A 20,031-nucleotide genomic window follows, 5' to 3' on the forward strand; every position below is an offset into this window, starting at 1 on the left:
AAATAAATAGGGGTCATCTGCGAGTCATGATCAATGTACCTATGAAGTTTCATGATCCTAGGCATAAGCGTTCTTGAGTTATCGTCTGACAACCACCTGGTGGACGGAAAGACCGACCGACAGACAGACCGACATGAGCAAAGCAATATACCCCCTCTTCTTCGAAGGGGGGCATAATAAATGTCTTCTCCATATGAAATCAATCGCCCACACAATTATTTTGATGTCAATACAATAAAACTACAATACCCTTTCGTACATGCGTTTGATGTACTAGAAGAGAGGTCAATAAAAAAAAAAAACATAATAATTTTCTTCAGCATAACAGAACTATACTACAGCTATTATTGATGTATCTATGGCTGGGAGTGAAACTGTAGCAACTAAAACAGAACAGAGGCATTGTTACAGCAGTCAAACGTTTTACACTTGCTAATAACCAGTTGAGTGTATGACTTTGTAGATATTGTAACCATAGCAACCAAATCCAGGAATATCATATTCTATACCACATATTACAAATACAGATACATTGTATTTTTCTAGTCAATACCACATCATTACTTTCGTAAGGTAACAATTCGTACTACACTCTCATTTCCACAGATACCATATATTTTCTAATAACCCCCTCCCCGCTACTCCTAATATACTGCCCTACCAAACTCATTTGATTTTTTGCTCCCAAATACTTGAAAATTGATAACTAAATATTGTCAAGTTGTCAATATTATATTAACTCAGGTTTAAGCTATAGAGCTGCATAGGTAAACTAACTAAATGTTTGGAATTTTTTTTTAATACCTTCAATTTGGATTTTTTTGACGGCAGTTGGGAAATTTGTACTTCTTTTTTCTAATTAGAAAAATGTCATTTTCCTATACTTTATAAAGAAGGCAAAAAATTGCTGGGACGTGTAATGCAAAGAGAGGTAAATAGAATGGCAACGTGTCAATAATTTACAAAGGTAAATAATATGGCGACATTTCATGGAAAATAAAAAGACCCTTGTTCTGGAAAAACAGGGCTTAATGTGTGTCTGTAAAGAGTCGTCCCAGATTAGCCTGTGCTGCCCACACAGGCTTATAAGTGATGAAACTTGCTAATTCCCTGATTAGCCTGTGCGGACTGAAACATTCTAATTGCATGAAAGTTTTTTCGTATACAGGAGGTTTCTTCGTAAAAAAAATCCAGTGTAGCCAGAAAGTTTCGTCCCTTATTAGCCTGTGTGGACTGCACAGCCTAATCTGCGTCAATACTATACACACATGCATTAAGCCAAGTTTTTTCCAGAACGCGGTTCAAATGGCTCCTTCCCTTTAATAGGGAGGCAAACGGAATGGAAAAATATCCTGTAGATGGGGAGGTTAACGTAGTGGAAAAATGTCCAGTAGATAGGGAGGTAAATGGAATGGAAAAATATCCTGTAGATAGGGAGGTAAATGGAATGGAAAAATGTCCAGTAGATAGGGAGGTAAATGGAATGGAAAAATGTCCAGTTGATAGGGAGGTAGCAACCTACCTTCAAGGACTGGGTTAGACTGCAGCAGCTGTTCTTTAACCCTGTCGATGTCTCGACCCTTGCCAGATACCTCAGCAACATACTGCATAATCACCTTACTGGCCTCTGAAACAGGTCACACACAACTTTAATTATCAAGAAGTAGGTTACACAGAACTTTGATATAATCACCTTACTGGCCTCTGAAACAGGTCACACACAACTTTAAAGATCAACAAGAATGTTACACACAACTCTGACTTCTTGCTAAGTGATTCAGATTGGATCAGCCCTTTGACCAATGGTGGATAAAGTTTGAGAATGGCAGAAACTTTTTAATTCAGTGCCCCCCTCAGGCCGATTAATATACGGTTTCTCGATATGACCTGCACATTTCTGTCGCATATGTTACATCTTTGGACGATCAACTCCAGCCAAAAAAATTTCCAAATTTGAAAAGTACCCTTTCCAGCCAAATTTGGAAAAAAAACTGAAATTGGGAAAATTTGCGTTGTGAAGTATTCAGATTAGGAAATGTGTATTTTTATGTGTTGCTTACAAATACTTTAAAATTGATAAATAAATATTGTCAAGTTGTTAATATTATGTTTATTTAGGTTCAAGCCATAGAGCTGACATAAGAAACTGGTTGAATGAGCTGAATCAGGCAACACACAACCTATATTGATATTCTTACAGGCTTCTGAAACAGGCTATAAACAATCTTGTACAATTTGACGCACTGGTTACACACTACCTTGATTAATCATTATTGGCCTCAGAAACTGGTTACATACAACCATGAATGATCTGAAACAGGATACACACAGCCTTAAATGATCTTTAACAGATTAAACACAACCCTTATTGATCTGAAACAGGTTACACACAGCTTTGAATATTTTGTAACAGGTTACATACAACCATTAATGATCCGAAAAAGGCTACACACAACCTTGAATGATCACCAAGCTTGTTACACTAGACCTAACATACTGATAACGTGTTACATAGTGCTCCATTGGTGCAAAAAGGTACTACGTGACATTGAAAGTAGAAGGCACATGGTACCTTTTTGTGCCAATAGGGTGATATTTTGTTCAAACTGAATTATGTTGACCAGTGTGCTTTCAATTTAACCGCCATGTTTGACTGAAATTTTTCAGTCATTTTTTTTTATTTCATAGCTGTTGATTTGTTGATTGCAATATAGTAGCAATTTCTGATTATTTTTTTCTTATTTAAAGGCTGTTAATTTATAGAAACACTAGGGCGCAGATGCAAAATAACAATTAATTCATAAGATTACTTTCAATTTATGGATAAGAAAACAATGAATTGCTATAAAGATATATTGCTCTGTATACTGTCTACAATAACCTTTACTATATTTCCACTTTTGCAAGAAATCAAGATTTATTATACAAAAGCTATCTGTAGGTCTATATTTAGAATCAATCAAGACTGAATGTTGAGGCTTTAAAGGTGATTACACATAGATAAGGCAAAACAATTGACAATAAATCAAGGAGAATACCCATCTGTTCATAGGCAATAATTCAATAGCACAGACATTTGAATATTTAATCTCAGTTCCGAAGGTTTAATCAGAGATGATGAAACAAACTGAACCAATCTACATGATCTGTTAGGTAACAAACTTTGAGTGCTATTTAAAGGGGCAATTTCACGTTTTGGTAAATTGACAAAATGAAAAAAAAAATCTTTCATATTCGTAAATTTTTGTTTTAGTTATCATATTTGCGAGGAAACAGTTATACTGAACATTAACCCATTAATGCCTAGCGTCCTGAAAAAAGGACATTGCAAACAGCGTAAACCCAGATGAGACGCCGCATGATGCGGCGTCTCCTCTGGGTCTACGCTGTTTGCTTAAATGAATTTCTTTATGAAATATTCTAAATATAGAAATAAATATACTTGACACCCCTAAATTTGGAAATAAATTGATCCAATTTAGAAGGATGGGAGAGTCCACTGGGCATAAATGGGTTAACCATGCTCTAACATAGCCACAATAATATGCATCTTTTGACGATTTAAAAGCCTAAAATTATCAAGCATTGCACTGGACACGATTGAATAATTTGGAGAGTTCTGTTATTGTCGTTATATTTTGTGAAGCTACGAAGATTGCTTATAAAGAGCATAAAATACATCCTTCATTCAATGAGCACGGATGGTCTAGTGGTCTAAACGGTAGACTTTTAAATCCATGAATCGAGGGGTCAGTGGTTCGAGCCCTGATGGGGGTTACTTTTTTTCCTTGTTTTAATTTTATTCTTGACTTTTTACTTGCTTTTTTTAGATCCAATGTTTACATTTACCAATATAAAGCATTAAATGACAAACTTCAATACATGCCAAAATCTGTGAAAAGGCCCCTTTAAAACTCTCATTTACGAGATACAACTAATTTGATCCTGACAGTTTTCAAGATTAGGAAAGTTAAGAATTGAACTTATGATCAAAACCCACGGTAAATGTTCTATAAATACTACATTATAATACAGAAAAAACTGGGCTTAATGCATGACTGTAAAAACTGGGCTTAATGCATGACTGTAAAAACTGGGCTTAATGCATGACTGTAAAAACTGGGCTTAATGCATGACTGTAAAAACTGGGCTTAATGCATGACTGTAAAAACTGGGCTTAATGCATGACTGTAAAAACTGGGCTTAATGCATGACTGTAAAAACTGGGCTTAATGCATGACTGTAAAAACTGGGCTTAATGCATGACTGTAAAAACTGGGCTTAATGCATGACTGTAAAAAGCGTAAAGTGCCGTCTCAGATGAGTCAGCAACCATTTTCTTTTAAAGGGATCTTTTCACAGATTTTGGAATTTCCTTTAAAGGGGCCTTTTCAGAGATTTTGGCGTGTTTTGAAGTTTGTAATTAAATGCTTTATATTGATAAAGGTAAACATTAAATTTTAAAAGCTCCAGTAAAAAATAAAAAAAATATATAAAAATTTTTTTTTTTTAAAGTAGCCCGCAGCAGGGCTCGAACCAGTGACCCCAGGAATCCTGAAGTAAAAACGCATTAGCCAACTGAGCTATCCTGCCAAGCATACATAACATGCGTATTTTATACCTTATATAAGCAATCTTCGTAGTTTCACAAATTTAAACGACAACAACAGAACTCTCCAAATTATTCAATCGTTTCGCGTTGCAACGCTTTATAAATTTTAGGTTTTTAAATCGTCAAAAGATGCATATAATGGCTATATTAGACCATGGCAAATGTTCAGTAATACTTTTTCCTCACAAATATCATAACTAAACCGAAAATTTGCGAATCTGAAACAACTTTTTTCAATTTTGTCAATTTACCAAACCGTGAAAAGATCCCTTTAAAGGAGGCAAGAGACCCAAATAAAAATTAAAAGTGTAGGCGGAAAGTGTTGTCTCAGATTAACCTGCACAGAATGCACTTCTGATCATTAACAGGGGATTAACCCTTTCATCAGTGCTGGAACCGAATTTTAAAGGCCTTTGCAAACAGTTTGGATCCAGATGAGATGCCACAAAACGTGGCATCTCATCAGGATCCAAACTGTTTACTATTCTAATAGTATTCTTTGAAAAAAAATCGAAGAAAATGCTAATTTTAGAAATTCAGCAGACAACATTTTAGCAGACGACAAATTTCCCAGCATGCAAAGGGTTAATAATGTTGAGCTGCCTGTTGAGTTATTTAGATGAACAAAACATTGAAGGATAGAAATCTTTTTTAAATTGACCCAATAACAATTTGCTCACTTCTGTAATGTGTATAACTATTTTATTCCGCATTGTTTCATTGGTGGAATTTCCATGTTACTTAATTGGTCCGTTAACCAATGAAATCCCTGATAAATAATTCATAGTCTTCCAATGCCAATATCCCTCATAATTGAGGATATTTGAACCAAAGAGAGCGTATTTGAGAAATAGTGAGCGTATTTAAACCAAATTGAGCGTATTTAAACCAAAGTGAGCGCATTTAAGACAAAGTGAGAGTATTTGAGTCAAAGTTAGCGTATATTAGCCAAAGTAAGAGTACATTGTATTTGAGCCGAAGTGGAAACGTCTATGGAAATATGAATTGGGTCAAAAAAAGAGTACAACTGTAAAGCATTGAATCTCACCTGTTTTTCCAGAGCCACTCTCCCCGGAAATAATAATACACTGGTCCAGATCCCGGTCTCGCATTGATCTGTAGGCCTCATCTGAGATGGCATAGCTGGAATAGAGAAATAGAACTTAACTGTAGGCCTCATCTGAGATCGCATAGCTGGAATAGAGATATAGAACTTAACTGTAGGCCAAATCTGAGTTGGCATAGCTGGAATAGAAAAATAGAACTTAACTGTAGACCTCATCTGAGATGGCATAGCTGTAATAAGAGATATAGAACTTAACAGTAGGCCACATCTGAGATGGCATAGCTGGAATAGAGCAATAAAAACTCAGGCCACAGTCTTATTCCCAAACTTGACCTTTGACCTTTGTTCCCTAAAGAAAATTCGACTTTGACCTTTGAGCTAAAGTCACAAAGGGAAAGATCAATATGCAGTATAAAAGTAAAACATGTGCAGCCTGTGTGTAAGTCTGCACAAGATATAACTCTGGTAATGTACTAATGAAATTGTAACACGAAACAAGAGATGTATATGCCAGAAACACCTGTGCCGCTTTGATTTTTTAAAATTTATTTACTTTTGTTAACTTTGACCTTAAAGGATGACCTTGACCTTTCACCACTCAAAAGACAGACAGACAGACAGACAGACAGACAGACAGACAGACAGACAGACAGACAGACAGACAGACAGACAGACAGACAGACAGACAGACAGACAGACAGACAGACAGACAGACAGACAGACAGACCAGACAGACAGACAGACAGACAGACAGACAGACAGACAGACAGACAGACAGACAGACAGACAGACAGACAGAAGACACATACAATGAAATGCAGATAGACAGGCCAAAAACAATATACCCTGATCATTCAATCTGGGGGCATAAAAACTTGTACAAAAAATGTGAACAAAGTCTCATTGTTTGCACTGTTTTCATTCTTACAAAGTGTAAACAAATAACGAATGCAAATAAAATATTCTGGTCTCTCCATTCTACAAGATTGCTTTTCAGGTCATTAGCATAAAAAATGAAGGGAATTTAGTACTCTCTATAAAATCAATTTAAATCAAACTTAACCCAGTCCAATATGTGTGAACAATAAATATAAAATTAGCATATGCTCCATCAAAAGTAAATAAAGTTTACTTGCCTGAAATTTGTCTCGGTTTTAGGAATGCACTTTATAACATAACATTTTAGAACATAACTCCAAAATCACGTATATGGAATATACATTCGGTGTGGTAAATTGCATCTAATGGCTAAAAAAAATTTTAAAACAAATTTACTGAAGAACAAAAGATCTTCTTATTCAGGATGTTATATCCAGTAGCAATACACTAAATTGATCAAGCGTTATTAAATGGCTAATAAACAATGAAGCAAATAATGCAAACATAATTTATTGATCAAGATTTGTAAAATAGCTATTAAACAATGAAAAATACCGTAAAAACTCAGTCATAGGTCTACCCACTCATACATTGGGGGTATAAAAATGGTTCGAAAATGTGACATTTTGTGTATGTGCACTCCATAAGTCGGGTAAAAATTACAGACAATAGGAAAATCAGCGTCAGTAAAATTGTGACCCCATCAAATTTATTTCCGAATCTTTGACGCAACTATATTGTTAAATATTTTAATGATATTAAACAAACCCGATATTATCATAGATAAAAATAGTATTACCTTACAATTTGATAATTAGTATAATTAATCCAACAAAACACTGTGCCATTATTTATAATATATTTATGTGATTAGAAATTTTGTAAACACAAGCGTCCGCCATAATTAGAAACTGTACAGAAAGTTTGTAAATCTGAACTAATCTGTATTTCTCCGAAAATCATTGATAAATGTATTTGTCGTTTAATTAGGCCGATTAATTTCGGCAAACCAGAACTCAACTTGCGTAAAACACTTGCTCAATTAACAGTTAAACTCCACCTCCGTTCACTGCAAAAGATTAGAAGGCGGAGCTATGCACGTGCTATTATTTAATTGGACAATTGCCATTGGCAGGAACATACACACAATTGACCAGTCGCCAACTCCGCCCACATTTTGTCGATCAGCCAATCAGATATCGATTTTTCACACACCCCTCAGCAACGCTTATCTGGCCGCCATTTTGTCCGACAAACAAAGCGTGTTGTACATATGGAATGGACGTAATTTTTAAGAGTTTACACAGATTTTATATCAAATGCATGATCATTACTGTTCGATCATTATTCAAAATTGTAGGTGCTATACATACTTTATAAAAGGTTATTATTTTATCTTTATTTCTTGAACATATGAACGAGTAATGAGAAAACAAACACAATGAACGAGTAATGAGAAAACAAACACAATAAATAGTTTAACCACACCAGGTGTGTGTTCTATAAAACGTGTTATACCGTTTGATGCACAATATTATTAAGCAGTTTGGGCAACATAATAATTGCCACACGAGCTTATTAATCTCAGCGTAATTGTCGATGATTAATAAATAACAGTATGTTGCGTGGATCTCAGAATGAAGGAACATTAAGGCATTGTTAGGTACTGTACACAAGAAAAGAAAACTATTTAATAACTTAAATGATTTCCAATTATATATTTATTTTCTGTGGATCATTAACAAGGGAAATCATTATAAATTGTTAACTTAAATATTGTTTTAACTAAAGTAAAAACAACACAAAGGTGATTTCAACGCAGCTCAGCCAGCTTAAAGCGACTTAAAGTTTAAAATGTACGGCTTATAATACAACAACAACATTTCTAATACAACATATATTGATTCGGGAAGAAATGTGAAAATTGCAATTAACATATAAGGGCCAACTTGTTATAAATAAGCAAATGCATAATATGCTAAATGTATTCAATTCGAATGTTCGTGAACAGCACCGTAATACCAACATTTCATTTTTTGATAGTAAAATGTAATAGGTTTGCATTAAACATAAATGAAATAAAATGCATATTAGACTATCTGTTAATGAAACCACGAAACTAGTCCTGTATTAAATTATGGTTACAAAATTTTAAAAATTTAATTTATATCCAAATAAAAAAAATCGGTGTCTTTTAAAAATAGAACAATAAAACAAAGATCTAAACATTTTTTATAAACAAAAAACCCATCATGATATGGATATGTCATTTGCATTTAATAAAAATATTTTCAAAATTATATATGAATAGCCACCGGGTTCACTGTCAGACGGTTGAATACAAGTTCAAAATCAATATGAAATAAATGCTCAATTTTACAACGGATTTTTCATCACCTCCCTATATAATATGTATAAGAAACGTTTCTGATAGTCAGTCTGCCTTTAACTCATTTATTTTGATTACGCCATTTCTCTATAAAGTTTTATGATTGTATTAACGTTTTACAATTAAAGCAGTTTAGGTTAGTGTGCGGCTTTAATAATTTATTTTATAGAAAAAAGCATAATACATCATTACAAATATAGAATTTCCCTCAAGTAATCCGCTATAATTGCAATGTGCTTGTCGGAGTTTTCTAATCACTAGACCATGTGACTATGTGGGCGGAGCGATCGATAATTTGGCGACTGGTCAATTGGTTTGGCATGTTGATTGCTAGACAAAGGAAGCCAATTTTGTTGTCGAGTAATGTGTCGCTTTATTGCTTCAGACAGGAAGCGGCTTTCCTTTGATGACGTCAAACTGTCCATTCACACAGAGTGCAAATATTTGGAAGACTTTAAAGTGATATTATGGGCAGACTAACAGTTTATAGGTGTCTAACGCAACCTTAATTTAAATTGGGTGTTTTCACTTCATATACACGTTTATTTGTTAATGCAGCATCAACATATTAAATCAATTACCCGGAAAGAGAAAAACAATGCATTTGAATATCAACTGTACTTTCGTTTGAAAACTGATCATGCATGTACGATGTGAATCTAATTTTAGTTTTAGTGCAGATTCGTTCATACGACACAAAGACACAATTTTGTTTTACAGATCATTTCGGCTTAGAGGACTGGGTGAGTCATGTAAAATATCGAATATAAAATATAATTTTAATAAACAACTGGTAGCAAGATAAGTTGCAGATTATTGGTCAATTACCACATTTTAACTAACTCTTTTGACCTGTTAATTCTTTTCAGCTCAATTCAATAGTGAAAAATGCCCATAATATCTTTAACTGACTCTTTGTTTACAATTCCAGTAAAAAACAAACACTAGCTTGCATTAAACTTTGGATTAAATTATCAAAATAAAGCAACAGTGAAGTTAAACAATATGATTAAATTAATTTGCGTCAGTTCAAATAAAACATTTTGCGTTGTAAATCAACGAGTTTTCATGACAACAACAACTTTAACAACCATTACCGCGATGACGATCAACCTCTATTTTTTTCATGAACAATCTCATAAGTCGAGACTATAATTTTAATCAGTTTTTGGAGGAAAAAATCTCAACTTATGACTGCATTTTTACGGTAATGCAAACATATTTATTGATCAAGCGTTGTTATATAGCTAATAAACAATGAAACAAATAATGCAAATATAATTTTGATCCTAAAAAATCTGACCAATATTTTTTTTTTTACAGATGATGTAACAAGAACAGCATTTTTTAAGGCTGCCCTCAGAATGGGCCACTACTTGTGTTGTTATGAATGTTAACTAAAACAAGCGTTCTGCGGTCAGATATATATATATATATATGCCCCACAAACAGGGCTTTGAACTACTGTCCAAGGCCAATGCACATGTGGAGTATCAAGCCAATCAGTCAATTAGTTGACAAGTTATTGATCGGAACAAAAATTCACTCTTTTTGAGACTGTGACCTTGACCTTTGACCTAGTGACCCCAATTTCAATAGAAAGGGGGCATAACAATGAGACTTTTGTTCTATATCCAAGAAATATCACTAAGTATGGTAAACAAAATTTCTGTGACACCTTTTTGCCCTCATTCAGAACAAAACTCCAGTGCATAATTCTCTCAATCATGGCACATGGCCAATCAGTTGTAAATTAATACGCTGTAACCTCAAACAGGCAGCCATCTTGTACAAACAGCAAACAATTTGAAAGCCGCTTAACAGAGCGATAGAAGAATGTCAACATATCTAGTGCCTGTTTAACTCATACAAACAACCATCTACCGCAAAAAGATTGTATCTGACACAGAAGTGTAACCCAAATTACAACTGTTTCGCGTTACAATATCGCAATATCCTTCTGGATTAACTTTTCCTGATAAGGAAAGGGTGTGTGCTGAAAACTGGGCATTTAAATTTCTATTTCATGTTTAAGTTCTCAAGCAATTGATTGCGACTAAATCAATCACTTAAAACAGCTTCTGAACGGATCTGAGCATATAGAAATAGTGTATGTGTGTAAACATTGCTATTGTAAATTGAATTTTATTGTATCACGTAACATACATTATAAGTATGTCACACTTCATCCTGATAAACTGAAAGATATTTACCCTGCTAAGAACATGTTAATGATCATGGGGTTTTCTGCAATGATAAAAGGCCGTAAAACGGACCAGATCGCAAAGCAAATGGACCCATTCCAAAACCTCAATAATTGGGGAAAAAAACTATTTTCAAATTAAAAAAATATATATAATTATTTTTTTTAAAGTATCTTATGATTATTATATCTTTATTATATCTCAATTGTATTTCATTAACATCTAACAAAGTACATAACTATAAGTTATACTATTCATTGCCAAAATGGCCAGGAAAACGCCTGATGTGTCAATATAATTGTTGATTATATAATTTCAATTTGGTCCATTTTGTTCATAAAAATTTCCCAAATTTGTCATGTCATCCATTTAAAAAAATCCCAATTTGACCAGACTTTCCCAAAATGGCTAGAAAAAGCCCTGATGGTATATTATGAACTATTGATGAGCATAAATAAAATGTTGTTGAAAATTAATGAACTGTTGATGAACATTAATGAACTTTTGATAAACATTCATGAACTGTTGATGAGATTCATAAAAATTGTATTGACTATTCATGAATTTTGATGACCATTCATAAACTGTTTATGACATTTATGATCACAAATCACGAAATTGTGTTGATCTGTTACATATCATTCACAATATATCAATAAATATTTATGAATTTTGCATGAACATTCACGAACAGTTTAAGAACACTGTGGTATTTACACCGATGGGAAATGTTATATTTCTGAAATGTTAAACAAAATATTGTAACACTGTCAGACCGCATCAGCCTTTTAATATTACTGGTATTTTGGTACAGATACATGACTATAAACCTTATCTTATCGAAAAAGTTTAACAGAGCAGTATAAGCACATATTTTTTTCTGCTTTAAAGGTGCATTTAATGCGCATTTAATGCACAAGAAAATGCAGAAAAAACAACACTTTTAACAGATTTGTTCTGCCTTTTTTCCTGCATTAATACACTTATGTGCATTCAAAGTGCATTTTTCCTTTGAGAAAAAATTCCACAGCTCTTTACATGGCTGATAATAAAGGCACCCTTTGACCTTAATTCAGGACACAGGTCTTTGTTTCTTGATTTTGTGAAGAGGTCTTGCCCCCTTCACTTTGTGAAAAAAACGAGTCGCAAACTTCTGAAGATTGTGAAAAAACGAGACGCGAACTGGCAAAAATTGAGAAATTCAGTTTGTTAAGAATAAGTTTGACTTGACACTTTTTCTTTTAAAAAATAACCATTTAGATCAACAATATTTTGACTGTTAGATTTGTAAAATGGCCGTGTGGAAATTATGAAATGGCCATTCACGACCATTCTCTCAGAAGGAAATAGAGCCCTGGGACAATTACGACAACACACCCAGCTGAGTATATAGGTTACAAGTCTGGGTCATACAAAAATATTGCCACATGCTTAGTCTTATCGCCAAAAGTTAACTTAAGCGATAAGTCAGTATTTGAATGCCAAAATCACCTTGATTTATGTGTTGCATTCTTAAATACCCTGAAGCATGCCTGACTTTATGAATGAAAAAAATACAAGTCAGAGTATAAGCAAAGGTCTTGTGGAAAAGTTTCAGTGACTTTCTTAAATTAATCAAATTATTTAATTTGTTTAACTTTTTACATTAAAATGATTAAAATAATCAACATTTCTTGGATGTTTCAGTACTTGTATATGGCCCTTTATACACACTTCCTGCCAAGACTGGATTTTCTTCTAAAAGAGAATTAAAATGAAAAAGACCAAGTGGAAAGTGTAGTCCCTGGGGTCGTATTCCAGAAGCAACTTAAGTTAAATTTTATTCTTATCCTTAAATTGGGAAATTTTCTTAAGTGTTTCATTTCATTTTGCAATAGATTGGCATCAAGATACACATTTAAATGACATCATTGTGCTAATGTTATTTTAGGAATACCAAAAAAACATGTGTTTCCTTATTTAGTAAAGAAATACAAAACATTGTAATTTTGAACTTAAGTGAAATTATTTAAGAAATAACTTAAGATATTTCTGGAATACCACCCCAGGCTGGTAAGCATGTGCCGTCCTCAAAGACTAATATGGGACAAAACTTTACGGACATGCCTTAATTCCAGTTTTCCTACAACAAGGCTGTAATGCATATAGCACCTAAATGTGTGGTGGTAAATTGTACACTGTAACTCCAATATAACGCGGATGACGGGGTCCAAGCCACGCAACAGCGTTATAAACGGACAGCGTTATAAGTTTTGAGCTTATTTATTTAAGGGGCTATAAAAACAGGTAAAGTATAGCCTATAATATAGGTCCTGTGTATCGTCATGCTGTGTTGTCATCCGCAAATACATGCATATAAACCGAATCGAACGATAACAGTATACATACCGCTTTTCTAATGTGCATATTTATCCGATAATCCAATATAATTACATCACTTACGAAAAAATAATGTTTAACATTTATGACAAGAAATATGTTTACGAACTTCGCAAACAAATTCATATGCCTACGCCATTTGTCAGAAAAATTGGTACAGTGCATTATGGGACACAGCTTTCATTGGACGAGCGCATTTAAATTTAGATTCAATGCAACACGATACATGTACAAAGAAATGTTTTTCATATGCAGCATGTAAAAAACGTGCTTTCCGTGGACTTTCTGATAACGGGCAAAAATTTAAGTGCATCTCTGTAAACTATTACACTGCGTTAGCATGTAAATAAATCGTCAGGATTTTTAAATTTATTTTTCGTATACGTACTGAAACATTAAACACACACAAAGATATTTGTATTTATCAAGCATGTGTAGCATATAATAAACGATAACACACTTACACAGCCATAGTTTATACAATGAAATACAATACACGATAAATACAAAACATAAACAGGTAATCGTTTCAAATAACTTTAATTTGATAATTATACCGCTTGCACTTGCCTTATTGAAATTAGCGCACCGAACCGCTCTAATAGGGAATACATGTAATAAACACTGACTCGCGAGTTTTCACACCTTTATTGACATTACACAACAGATTAACACCAATTAGCTGTCGAGTGTCGTTTAACCTCGAATCGATTAAAATCAGTTAAACGGACGGATAAAGCAATCAAGCTGTGATCGCTGGCTTCTTTGAATTTATGAAAATACATGTAGTTGCATAACATGGATTTGAATCAGAAATGGAAGGTTGGAGAAAAAACGGGATCCAAGGACCCCCCGCGTTATATTGGACACAGCGTTATAACGGACCGCACTATATTGGAGTTACAGTGTAGTAGGATTCCTAGCATCTACATGACTGCATAAATGTGTTCTGGGAAAACAGGTCTTAATTCATGTGTGTAAAGTGCCGTCCACACAGGGTTATCTGGGACGACATTTTACTTAATAAATGTGTTCTGGGAAAACAGGGCTTAATGTGTCAGGGGGTTTGCTACTATGTAAAAAGGCCGTAAAACCGACCCGATCCCAAAGCAAACCGACCTGATTTCAAACCAAAACAAAAAAAAACAAGTGTCTTTAATATGATTATTAGACTCTATATCTCAACCTACAAAATATATTACCATAATTTATATGAGTTTTTTTTTTAAATGGCCAAGAAAAAACCTGTTGTATCAATATCTGTTGATAAAAAAATCCCAATTTGGTCTTTTTTGTCGATAAAATTCCCAATTTTACCACTTTTATCGATTTAAAAAATCCCAATTTGACCAGACTCGTTTTCCAAAATGGCTGGAAAACCCCCTGTGTGTGTGTGTACAAACATGCCTTAATTCCAGTGTTCCTAGAACGAGGTTCAAATGCACATTGCACCTACATGTGTGGTGGTAACTCGTAGATGTTTCTACTGCGATACTCTTCTATGATGTCTGGTCTGTAGAGAGGCAGCTTCTGGTAGGGATTCACAGACACCACCACTGTCCCTATGTATGTCTGAAGACAGAAAGAAATTGTCTTATTATTTACATTAACACTAATGAAGTACCGTAAAATGCTGTGTATAACGTGCATTTATGTATAACGCGCATCTACTTTTTGGAGCAAAAAAAATCTGGGAAAAAGTGCGCGTTATACACAGCATTTTACGGTAATGAGGAAGGCTAGTTTAAGGATTGAAGAAATTTAATTTCACAAAAGTCATATTTCGTCATGATGGTATAGTCATTTTCAGGGGGTATTTATAAATATATATATTTAAGCAGGGGTTTTTCTTGCCATTTTGGAAGAAGGAGTCTGGTCAAATTGAGGGAAAAAATTGATCTTTTTATCGACAAAAAGGACCAAAACAGGGCTTTATGCATGTGCATTTTTTCGTTCAAAGAAAGTCTTCTCATGGCAAAAATCCAGTTTAGGCTAAAATTAAAAGTTTTGATAAATCATGTTAATCGGACAACTTTGTTTCAAGCTTACATTTAGAGGGGAATGGGGCTGAACATCTGCCTAGCCTTAAAAATTACTGCTAAAATAAGATAATTCATCACAACCACAATTTTTTTTTTGTTAAAAAATCAGGTCCATTATTCAACCCCATTCCCAACGGAAAAAAGTACATATTTTTCCTAATAGGACCTAAAAATTCCCAATTGAAGGTTTCCAAAAAATATTTTTTTAATCTCCAATCCAGCCATACAAGTTTATTCTTAGTAAAAACAATACTAAAAACACTTCTATTCTCAATTTGAAGCATTTTTTAGCAAAACAACAACAACATTAATTTCCTTATTTTAGTCAAAACGCTGTTAATTTTCCTAATTTAAAGCAACCCCGCTCTATTCCCACAATGGTGAAAAAAACACTGACAAGTGTTACTTACATATATTTGGTCATGTTTGAAGCGTTCCTGTATGTTGTCTATGAAGGCGTCCTCGGTTACGGGGTCAAGCAGTACGGCATCGCTGACACCAACATTGTTCTCGAATATAGCCAACGCACCCTGGTGTAATGCCATCACTGGGTTCTGAGAGGAAAACGATAAACATTTATCAGTGTTCTTTTTACGTTAAAAATCAGGTCCTGTCCAATTCAACCCAATTCAAAATTGAAACAAGGGACAAAATTGTCACAAAACCAGGTTTTCATTGTGAAAAAAAAATCTGATAAAGGGAGAAAACTCAAACTGAACTTTTGAAATGACCAAAAAAAATTAACCCCCTTTGTAATTTTTTTTTTTTTTTTTAAATCTATTTTTAGTCGTGGCGACCTTGACATTGGAGATATTGACGTGATTCTTCGTGGGACACACCGTCCCATGATGGTGAACAAATGTGCCAAATGATTTTAAAATCTCACAATGAATGACATAGTTATGGCCAGCCTCAGCAAGCTCATTTATGGCCATTTTTGACCTTTGAACTCAAAGTGTGACCTTGACCTTGGAGATATCGACGTAATTATTTCGCGCGACACACCGTCCAATGATGGTGAACAAATGTGCCAAATGATTTTAAAATCTGACGATGAACGACATAGTTATGGCTCGGACAAGCTCATTTATGGCCATTTTTGACCTTTGAACTCAAAGTGTGACCTTGACCTTGGAGATATCGACGTAATTATTTCGCGCGACACACCGTCCAATGATGGTGAACAAATGTGCCAAATGATTTTAAAATCTGACAATGAACGACATAGTTATGGCCCGGACAAGCTTATTCCGCCAGCCCGCCAGCCAGCCAGCCAGCCCGCCAGCCAGTCAGCCAGCCAGCCCGCCCGCATTCGCCAATCTAATAACCAGTTTTTTCCTTCGGAAAACCTGGTTAAAAAGTATATATTTTTCTTAAATGGGACCTACAAATTCCCAATTGAAAGTTTCATGAAGAAATTATTTATTTATTTATTTTTAGATTTCAACATTTTGTTCATCTCCCATCCAGCCATTTCAGTTCAACCTTATTAAAAATAATAATGAACAAGCGATGTGTTTGTGAAACACCATGTCCCAATATATATGACCTTTGACCTTGAAGGATGACCTTGACCTTGTCCATTCACCACTCAAAATGTGCAGCTCCATGAGATACACATGCACGCCAAATATCAAGTTGCTTTATGCTTCAATATTGCAAAAGTGTACATTAAATGAGCGAGTTTGACCCATATATTTGACCTTTGACCTTGAAGAAGACCTTGACTTTTCACCACTCAAAATGTGCAGCTCCATGAGATACGCATGAATGCCAAATATGAAGTTGCTATCTTCAATATTGCAAAACTTATGGCAAATGTTAAAGTTGGGGCAAACAAACAAACAAACCAAAGGACAGGGCAAAAGTAATATGTCCCCCATTATAGTGGAGGGGGACATAAAAACACTTCTATTCTCAATCTGAAGCATTTTTTTAGCAAAACGGCAACGACACTAATTTCCCAATTTTTGTCAAAACGCCTTGAATTTTCAAAATGGTGGAAAAAAACACTGTTTATGATTCCAGCCTCTCTAGTGAGCAAAAATAGTTGGACTGAACAGGCTAATCTTGGATACTTCACAAACATGCTTTAACCCTTTGCATGCTGGGAAATTTGTCATCTGCTAAAATGTCGTCTGCTGAATTTCTAAAATCATCATTTTCTTCACTTTTTTTCAAAGAATACTATCAGAATAGCAAACAGTTTGGATCCTCCACGTGGCGTCTCATCTGGATCCAAACTGTTTGCAAAGGCCTTCAAAATTCGGTTCCAGCGCTCAAAGGGTTAAGCCCAATGTTCTGGAGCATGGCTCAATTAAATTCTGTCAGTCAGAATAATAAAGCCCAACTCAGAAAATAGCATAAGAAATCGTTCCTCATGGACATCTTACCAAACCAGCATAGAGCTGTAATGATTCGGTTCGATGCATTGAAAAACCGGTTCAACGCCGCTGATTCGATGTCGATACCAATATGGCAAATTTGGATTTTATTCACTGCAATCACGATTGATCCGCATTTTAAACCTTACTTTCCAAATCTGTCGTTTAAACTTTCTTGTCATTTGTAATACGTCTTGTGATTGGTAAATAGCCAATATGGCATCCAATGAATGAATGAATAAAATGCTGAGCATTACATCAGCCGGTAAAATGGCGTCTTTAACCACGCTGAAAGACGCACAGTCAAAATTAAAATCAAAAGTATGGGAACATTTTGGGTTTCGCAAAGGTTCTGATGTAAAGGCAACTTGCAAAACGTGTCTAATTGAAGTAAGTTACCCTAAATCTGGAAGCACTACAAATTTAAGGCAACATTTAAAGAGAAAACACTCGGTTGATATTTCAGAAGTGAAATCTTCATCTCCCACGACAAGCTAATTTAACACGTTAGCAAAATTATCTGAGACAACGCGTCAAATGAAAGTGACTGATTTCAAATCCAAACTGACAACTGACAGGTAGAATTTGATTACTAAATCTATTGCTGGTTTCTTGGCACAAGACATGCGTCCATTATGTAACAGTACTATTGAGAGTTGTGGCTTTTTTTCTGTTAAACACATGTGATACATCGTGCATTTTATGTTATTTAAGAATAGCTCAACAGGAAGTTTTGTTCAATAAATTTGTTACTTTTAAAACAATGTTGCGTTTTTAAATTGTATTTCAAAAATTAAACACCTAAAATGTACAACATAATAAGTTAAAAACAAATACCAAACTTAATAATGTATACCCAGGACAAACCAAACATGAAATAGTTTGCAAAATAAGCAGCAAATAGTTTAATTTGAATCGAATCGAAAATATTCGAATCTGACCATTTCAGGTATCGAAATCGAATCGAATCGAATGATGGGTGAATCGTTTTAGCTCTAAACCAGCATCACATTTATTAAAGATCAATGGCTGAATTCACTGACTTAATATTAAAGTAAAATTACTACTCAAAATCAACGAACATTTTGTACAATTGTTTGTAAAATAAACTTTACCAATTAAAAATCAGTGTTCCTTATGGCAATTGCCGAATTTTCAACGCCAGATGTGGACTGGTAAAATTGATGTTGGTTGATACAAAATGCTCGTTTTTATTGTTTTGCATATTTAATTCCATTTTAATTTCCAGCAACGATATCTATTCATACGACACATGAATACTAACATGGTGTTTGTGTGTTGTATGAATAGATATATTCGCGGGAAATTAAAATGGAATTAATTGGGTCACAAATAAATAAAAACTAGCATTTTATATCTACAAAAATCTATGTAATCATACCACATCTAGCGTTGAAATTGTGGCTATTGCTATAATGAACACTGATTGGTCAGGTGTAAACTTTATTTTACAAAATACTTCACGAATTTTTCGTTGAATTTGTGCGTTATAGAGAATTTAAAGGCTAAAAGATCTCTACAGTTTTTAAATTCAATCATATTTGTCTGAAGACCTTAGATGGCACATAAATACATTATTTACAAATGTTACTCTCTGTGCACTTTAATCAGCTATTGTTACCTGTTCTGATCATAGATCGAACAATAATTCCCTGAGAAAACCATGGAAACATGTTGTCACCAACCTTAGATGATTTCCTAGACTGTTATATTAGGCGGCGGCCATTATCTGCAAATTACACGTCACAGGGGGATGGTGTGATCTGCAATAGACGACAAAACAGGTAATGGAGGGCTAATCAATCCGAAATAAAAAGGTGCACACTATTAAATAATTCAATTGACCCTAGCATATGTATGCAGTGATTTTTTTTCTTGTTTTATAAAGGACCGGAAACTGACACTAGCCCAATTAGAGAAAAAACTACATTTCCCAATAACTGTTAAAAAAAATCCAATTGAAGGCAAAATTTTTTACTTTTTTTTATATAATAAAATGCAACATTTAGTCATCCCTATGCAGCTCTAAGGTTTGAACCTTAAAGAGTAAATATA

General features: G+C 34.3%; 1 protein-coding gene across 1 annotated transcript in view; it reads right to left on the reverse strand.

Annotated features, from left to right (window-relative positions):
• Positions 1 to 19,739, reverse strand: part of LOC127861278 (unconventional myosin-Ib-like) — an 88,401-nt gene extending 68,662 nt beyond the window's left edge. The window contains exons 1-5 of the mRNA XM_052399727.1: positions 19,662 to 19,739; positions 15,982 to 16,125; positions 14,986 to 15,101; positions 5,661 to 5,755; positions 1,523 to 1,627 (exon numbers count right to left, since the gene is read on the reverse strand). Of these exons, the coding sequence (XP_052255687.1) occupies positions 1,523 to 1,627; positions 5,661 to 5,755; positions 14,986 to 15,101; positions 15,982 to 16,116 (451 nt within the window). The 5' untranslated portion in view covers positions 16,117 to 16,125; positions 19,662 to 19,739. The remainder of the gene's footprint in view (positions 1 to 1,522; positions 1,628 to 5,660; positions 5,756 to 14,985; positions 15,102 to 15,981; positions 16,126 to 19,661) is intronic.
• Between the last annotated feature and the right edge of the window lie 292 nt (positions 19,740 to 20,031).

The sequence above is a fragment of the Dreissena polymorpha genome, chromosome 15 (assembly GCF_020536995.1).
Source record: "Dreissena polymorpha isolate Duluth1 chromosome 15, UMN_Dpol_1.0, whole genome shotgun sequence".
In the NCBI taxonomy this organism is placed as follows: Eukaryota; Metazoa; Mollusca; class Bivalvia; order Myida; family Dreissenidae; genus Dreissena; species Dreissena polymorpha.